We start from the raw sequence: 8,265 nt of genomic DNA, 5'->3' as shown, positions 1-8,265 counted from the left end.
CCCTCTGGATGGCATTCCTTCCCTCCAGCATATCCAACAAACCACACAGCTTGGTGTCATCAACAAACTTGCTGAAGACACACGTAATCCTGCTGTCCATGTCACCAACAAAGATGTTGAACAAGGCCGGTCCCAACACCGATCCTTGAGGGACACCACTCGTTACTGGTCTCCAGCAGGACATCGAGCCATTGACCACAACTCTTTGTGTGCGGCCATCCAGCCAGTTCTTTATCCGCCAAGTGGTCCATCTATCAAATTGATATCTCTCCAATTTAGAGACAAGGATGTTGTGTGGGGCACTCTTGAATGCATTGCACAAGTCCAGGTAGATGACATGAACTGTTCTACCCCTGTCCATCAGTTCCGTAGCCCCATCATAGAAGGCTGCCAAATTGTTTAGGCAGGATTTCCCCTCAGTGAAGCCATGCTGGCTGTCACCAAGCACCTTGTTGTTTTTCATGTGCCTTAGCATGCCTTCCAGGAGAATCTGCTCCAAGGTTTTGCCAGTGCCCTGGGTTTACTTGTGATAAGCGTTCATTGTTTTGGATTAATAGTCACTTGTCACAATGCTGATTTATTGGCTCTCAAAGTTATTTTTCTAGATCTCAGAGTTTCAGAATGTTGTACCTTACTTAGAACTGGTATTTGCTGTGTTAGTGTTTATCAAGTGTGGGGCTCAGGTGAAGGTTGTTGTTTCACTGTATTTTATGGCAATGACTTGTAATACGGATGGGCTCCGGCAGCAGGGCGGGATGGATGTGGCCATGGACTTGTACCTGGCCGTCCCACTGCTCTTCGCCGTCCTGGCCCTCATACTCACCTCCGTCTTCATGAGGCTGCAGGGAGCCAAGTTGGGGCAGCCCCGGGAGCCAGCAGCAGCCTGATCAGGGCTGGAGGTCGGGAGGAGCAGCTGCCAGTGGATGAGGTTGGGGCGGTCGAAGAGTGGAAGGAAGTGGCTGCCAAGCAGTGGGGTGAGGCAGTGGAGGAGCTGAGTCCCGCGGAGGAGCCGAGCCCCGCGGCTGAGTCCAGCCCCGCGGCGCCCAAGAGCATTTCCCGGCTGCCACCCGACGAGCCCTGTGAGCCCGAGCCCCAGGAGGATGTGGAGAGCAAGATACCACCTTTGGAAGCCTCAGCTGGGTCCAGCCTCAGGCACCCAGAACAAGTGCAAGATGCAGGAGTGCACGCAGCATTTCCCAGCAAGGCAGAGGAGGAAGATCTGCACTCAGAAAAAGAGAAGCTGGTGGTGAGAGAGCCGACAAGCGCAGCAGCTACACCAACCCCAGTGACAAGTACACCAGCTACACCAGCCCCATTGACAAGTACAGCAGCATCATTTGAGAGTTCTGAAGGTTTTGAATGGCCTTTGGGTACCCTTGGGACCTGGCTGCTGATTGTGACGGGGATCAGCACTTTGGCACACACACAGAGTGTGTTCTACCCATGACCATTTTGTCTGATCTCAAAAGTTAAGCAGAGTTGGGTTTGGGTCTTGTCTGGGGTTAGATGACGATATAGGAGGACCAGGAGATTTTCCCTGAGGCTGGACAGTCGTGAGCGGCAGTGTGTGTGGGACAGTATGGGTGAGTATCTAGTCCACTGGGCCCCTCCAGTGCTCTGGAAGCATCAGATATGAAAGGCAGCTGTATGCAGTCCCCAGTGACAAGATGCAGAAACTGCTGAAGTGGAGGGTGAATAATTTTGGGTCTGGTGGGTCCATGGCACTTCAGGCCACCAGGGCAGAGATGCAACGTATAGATGGACTAATGACCGAGGGGTGGACTTAGCAATGGACACAATTGACTAGGTTATTTACGTGTATGAACACTGCACACAGCCGCTCCTGCTCTGGGAGACTGTTACAAGAGATGGAGCTTGACATCAAGGACCAGATGGACTCAGCAGCTTTATAGGAACTGGTCCATGCACTAAGAGAAGAGTGCACTGAGATAAGAGTGATGGTATATAGAAAATGTGGTATCTGAGCATGACATGAATGGGATGGAATAAGGGGTGGATACTGTCCTGGGTTCAGCGGTAGCAGCCATTTTCCCTCCTTCGTAGTAGCTGCTGCAGCGCTGTGTTTTTGACTTTTGGCCTGGGAACAGTGCTGATAACACCGATGTTTTTAGTTACTGTTCAAGTGTTTAGACTGACCAAGGACTTTCTGAGCCTCATGCTCTGCCAGGGAGGAGGGGAAGCCGGGAGGAAGCAGAGCCAGGACACCTGACCCAAACTGACCAAAGAAGTATTCCATACCACAGCAAGTTATGCCCAGGATGTAACTGAGAGTAACCCAGAAGGGCTAGTTCACTGCAGGGTTGGACTAGGTATCAGTCGGTGTTCGGTCAGGCTGGGTGGGGCGAGTTATCGGTCGGTGGGTGGTGAGCTGTTATATTCTCTCCCTTGTTATTTCTCTTATCATTATTATTATTGGTGGTAACAGTAGTGATTTGTGTTATACTTTAGTTACGAAACTGTTCTTACCTCAACCCGTGAGAGTTGCATTCTTTTGATTCTCCTCCCCATCCCTCCAGGAGCAGGGGGAAGGCAATAATAGGGAGGGTGAGAGAGAGACTGTGTGGCTGACTGTGTTTAAACCATGACGGCCAGGCACAGGGGTGAGACTGGTTGGTCTGTAATTGCCCGGGTCATCCATTTTCTACTTCTTGAAAATGTGGGTTGTATTTCCCTTTTTCCAGTCATCAGGAACCTCACCTGACTGCCATGTCCAGACCTTTTCTCCTGTTGTATTCCAGATATATTCTTTCTTTTTTGCCAGTCACAGTCTGCAATTAAAATTCTCACTGGCTGCCATTTTTCTTCAGTGCTTTCGTTGTCCTTCAGTTTTATATATGTAAATCCACTGTCTTCAAAATGTAGCTACAGTGACATCTGTTTAACTCTATCAGGAATGTAAATACAGTAGTAACAGTAAATTGAGAGACAGAAAGGTCATGTGAAATCTGTGTGTGAGGTGGCCCTATTAAAATAAAAAAATGAAATTAGGTGGTGTGGCTTTACTCAGATCATTCACTGAAAACATGGTAACTGCCTTTTTGAAGTCTCTGGGCTCATGCCTTTTGAAGTTCAGTCGCACATTTGTCTGGTCCCACCTGTGGACATACTGTGAGTTACCTTAAGGTTGCTTTTTGTTTATGCGAATTATTTATGGATCTCTATCACTATGCCCACATTGATTTCTGTAAGTACAAGTCACAGTTTAAACTTCTGTGGCTTAAACCCGGGTCATCCTTGCAGTATGGTCCCTGTTGAGCTTCACTTCTAAGTTCATTAATATACCCAATGGTACCATCTAAGGGTTATTCCTGAGAAAAAGTAAGAGGCTTCTCATTCTGCGAGGTTTTTATATGACTTACCTTACCTTAACACAATAATATATAACACGTATATGATGACTGTATTTATATAATGTAGGTCATCAGGAAGACTTGAGAAGAAATGTGACTAAAATTACTCACTTTGAAAACATCATATCTTTGAAAACATTATTAGGGCAAGTATGATCCCTAAACACCAAAGCTGCAAGCCAAATATTAAATTGTTGATCATATCTATTCTTATTGTTATGAAGGCTGTACCTCATCAACAATACAGTTTAAAATGAGGGTTAGAGCTTGAGGTTGGTGCACTGAAAGGACATCTGTTTGTTAAGTAAGTTTTTAATTAAAAAACATTTTGGAAATCAGCTTTCATATGCAGAGATTAATTTGGAGACTGAAGTGCTTGGGCTCGAGTTCTGAGGCATTAGAATCTCCAGTCCTGAAAATACAATTCCTATTTTACTATTCTTATCTGTATGGATTGCACAGCCTCCATCAACGGCTGTCTTTGTTATAGAGAGGGCTAGCAAAAGCTGAGATGCTTTCCACAGTTAAAGACACTAAATGAACAGAAGCTATGTTGAAGATTTGGTCCTTAGTTAACAAGGGTGGTACACAGAGGGTAATTCTTGCCTTTGCAGTGTTAAGGTTTGTTTTTCCATAATTAATTATTGAATTGTGTATCTCCATTTTTACTTTTTTTTTGAGTTTTCGTACTTGAAGAACTCCAAAGAAACTTCATTTGTAGTAAGTCCCACAGCAGCCACTGTTGAAATATTTCAATTGCAAATACAAAACTGAGTTGGTTATTCCTGAAAATTTTAGCCACTAGTTATTTAACTTCTCAAATAATTTGAAACATCAAAGATGAAGGAAATATGTGGACTACAATGTGATTGTAGACCCACTGAGACTTTAACCTGGCTCATTTTGTTCTACTCGGACTCTACTTCTTTTTCAGACAGAAAGTGCTTTGAATAAGATGCTTTGTCTCAGCACTGAAACTCTCTGAGATACAGCTCCATTGTACAACGGAAACCTCTCAAGCATTGCTGCTGCTCTGCTAACTGGCTCGGATCTTGTGCTTTATTTACAGCTTCCCTTATTACATTAGATCCAAAATGCAGCTCACCTATGATTCTTCCTTCACTAAGCAAGAGCTGATAGTACAAATTTAACTCTTCATACATATCATTCCTGCTTATTCCCAGCACTTCTTTGCTGTGAAATTCCATATTGATTTTGGAGTTTTTCTTTCTGCTTCTTAAGGCATGAATTGATTATGATTCACTGTCTCTGCTATCTAGTCTCTGCAGTTTCACAGTTTTTCATGAGTGTGTAAATTATCAGCTGTGTGGTATATGCTCACTGCAGGGAGATGCACACTGAAGTGGGTGGGAGGATTTTTGACCGATTTTTCTGATGGTGTGTGGAACTCCTGAGTTCCTTTTTGAACTACCTGATCTTTCATGACTCCTTAATCAAATTATGAAGAACGTTAGTGTTTCTTTTTGCCTTTATTAATTTTTAAACACATGCTGATACATACAATTATATTGCTCTAGAAGGTTCCTCACCACTGCATTAAGAACAGAGTATAATTTTCTGTTATTTGCAACACTAACTTTTGAGTTCAAAGACAAAATTTTCTCACAGGATGTCAAAAAAAGGTGTTTTGATGGATGGAAACATTTTGCAAGGGCCTGTTTTTTCCTTCAACACTCAAGGGAGATAATGCCAGTGATGCTGCTTCCTAGGGTTTTTTGTTAATTTTCCATTTGCCTCCTCTTTCTCTAGCCAACCTGGCTCTCTGACTGCCAGGGATATAGAATGACTGTACCCAATCTTCCTGGCTTACCATGTCCATAAATTTGGACTCCTCTGCTCCTTGGGATGTCCTTTGCCCAAATGGCTCATTAGATAGGCTGCCTGATTGCCCTGGTTCCTAATTCTTGTAAGCCTGGCCCTGCCTCTGTGGTCAGGCTGGTTCCTCTGTTGTCAAAGTGACTATGCTGGGGCTTGCCAGGCTCATAAGTTTGCCAGTTGGTAGAACTTTGGGCTGTCCATCTGCTGCTGTAGCTTGCAAATAGTCTACTTGTATCCTAATTCATTAGAAGGCAGAAGAGCTGTCTGAGCCCAAAAGAGTTTATGAGACTACAAGATTGGGGTGGGTGGGAGGCTAGAGGCCAGGAAAAAGAAAACCAATAGTTTTCTTCTGTGGGATATCACAGTTTGTTTGTTTGTTTGTGTTTTGTTTTAATTTGAGCAAAACTATTTGGAAGTACACCTAGTGTCAGACTTCTCTAGAGATGATTCCAGTCATCTGTCTTGGGTGCCTTTACCATGCTACCAGCTACAAAGTGGGAAAAGAGAATTTCTTTTGAAGATCTGCACGAATTCCAACATAAATGCATACAGAGACTTGATATGAAAATCATTAAAAAATATGAATCAGATTTTAATTTTGTTTGTTGAAGAAATGAAAAGAGTAACCATTATCTAAAATAATCACAGTGCCAAATTGAAAAAATGTGTTTCTAGGATCAGTATCTTTTAAAATTGTTCTTTAAACATTTATACTGCCTGATGACATTGACTTGAAAGCTGCTATAATAAGAATAGTAAAGTTTAATCTCCCTCCACCTCACCCTACCTTCTTATTGAGCACACATTACAGTAACAAATCCAATTTTTTATCATTAAAAATATAGAAGAAATAGTTGAATATCTTTTGAAGCTGAAAGAGAGCTTGATGAAAAAAATCCAAATGAAAATCAAGCCCAGAAGGAGATTGATAGAAGTAGGGTAAGTTTACATGTATAGGCTCAAAATAAAAAAAACACAAAAAACCTGAATTAAAATAAAAATATTCAAGTACAAGTTAGGAAAAATTTCTTCAAAACCAGCTATATAACCATTAGAAGAAATTATAGGAGCCCCATGAGAGGCTGAATAAGGTGAATAAGTATGTGAGAACTCTAAAGTGGGAGAAATTCAGAGTAGTCCTTTCTCCTCAATTTTTTGATACATAAAAGAAGAGATTATCATCAAACGTTATGCAGAAATCAGAAAGATTATTATGGACAACAGCTAGAGAAGCCTAGACCAAAGGACAACTAAAGAGCTTACGTAAATAAGAATGTTTGTCACCCTGAATATACATTGACCTGCAAATTTGAACCGAAGTTGGAGGGTGAATAAGAAATACAGATTTGAAAAACTCAGGAATATACTAATTCCCTAACATAAATTAGAGAAAATTAATTTGCTGCTTCTCTTTAAAAAGTAGACATGGAAAATTACTAGTCAATGCCTCATGAATCTTCCCAGAATGGGATATCCTATGATCTAATAGAAGAATCAATGCTCCACATCTGAGACCGATGTAAATTAGCACAGCTACGTTGACCTAATGCAAGCCACATTGATTTACACTAGATATGAATCAGTCCTACAGAACAGATATTTGCTATAATATCCACAGCTGAGTGAATACATGAAAAAAGAGAAAGATATGTACCCATACAAGCGTTTTGTCACATGCCATGTTCGTGTTAATGTTGAAGTATTAGCCAGTGGGCTTTCATTAGGAACTCTTTTTCATTAATTTGCGAGTAGATGTCTAATAGAAAACCTATTTGTTTGATCCAGTGTTTTTGTAAGAGCTTGAATGGGAACAAGAGAAAAATCTATTTCTTGATGTGCTGTTCTTTCACCTTTTCTTAATGGCAAAATTGTTTCCCTGTTCCTTTGCACTACAAGTACATGTCACTGACAAAGACAAGATACATGGCTACCACAGCATGGTATTTTCTTCATTTGTGCAGTGCATGTAGCAATGACCTTTGCAATAATGATTGAAACATATGTGATCCTGGAGTCTAAAACGTTCTCCTTATTCACTGCAGAGGCAGTGACTTCATGTCTGAAGCAAGGTTTGTGGTAAAAGAGGAATATTAGTTGTGAAAGTCTAAATGAGCCGAGTAACTGCTTTTGTCCCTATTAATGGATCAAATATGAGGAGAAGGAGAGGTGAGACATTAAATAAATATTACCGTGTTGGACACTTATATCAAAGATGCTCTACAGAAACAGTGGTGAATGTATAATCATCTTCACTTCATTGTGAAGATGCTCATACCTGAGGGTAATTCATTCATTTGCCAGGCAGCTGGGTAACCTGCAGAAAAAGTAGTAGATGCCATTCACACCATTACAAGTTGCTTTCATTCTTGACAACCTAATGGCCTTTGAGTTCAGGCTGTAGAGGTCTCCTGTAATTATAATTATTTTGCTTTGGGCATACCAGATGCATTGTTGCCTGCATAACAGCATCTTAATTACATTAATTTATTGTCAAAATGCATACTGTCACTTTAATGTAGAATGGGAAACTTATCTTGAAGAACCTATTTATTTAGACTCTTATAAGAAAAAAATGGACAGATCTGACTTGCATTGTATTAACATTGATGTGTAGTAGCGGAAGGGTAGAAGTTTAATTATTCCATTGTCAGCATTCAAGTGGGTAATCTCAAACATTTAGTTTTGTTTACAATGTGCTCAGATTTTCTTTTTGAACGAAAAGGAAATTTTCACTTTTTTCCAGCATGAACACTTCTCAAATGAAATTGCAGTTAATTGAAGCTGTAATTGCTTTAGCTGAACATCATTACAATGCTTAGAAAGAGTTTTGAAGGGTTTGTTTAAATTGCCTTTTGAATGAAAACCTACAGTATTTTTCATGCTACCTTTTAAAAAAGTTCTTGGCAGTAGATTTAATTTGGATGAAATAATTTAAAAGGATTTTAAGGTTTTACACGTCTTATTAAAATGCTGAAGTCCTGAATGAAAAAAGGACAGTGAGGAGGGGTATCAATGGTATAAATTCTATATGAGTATATTATAATAAATGCATCCA

At 41.0% G+C, this 8,265-nt stretch overlaps 1 protein-coding gene across 1 annotated transcript; it reads left to right on the top strand.

Moving 5' to 3' along the window:
* Window positions 1–755: 755 nt before the first annotated feature.
* Window positions 756–1,447, top strand: LOC136015937 (uncharacterized). The gene is given in 2 exon segments (XM_065682586.1): window positions 756–882; window positions 885–1,447. Coding segments are annotated over 2 exon segments (690 nt in total).
* Window positions 1,448–8,265: the final 6,818 nt, after the last annotated feature.

This window comes from Lathamus discolor, chromosome 5 (assembly GCF_037157495.1).
Source record: "Lathamus discolor isolate bLatDis1 chromosome 5, bLatDis1.hap1, whole genome shotgun sequence".
Classification (NCBI taxonomy): Eukaryota; Metazoa; Chordata; class Aves; order Psittaciformes; family Psittacidae; genus Lathamus; species Lathamus discolor.
This window is presented reverse-complemented; position numbering and strand designations above follow the sequence as displayed.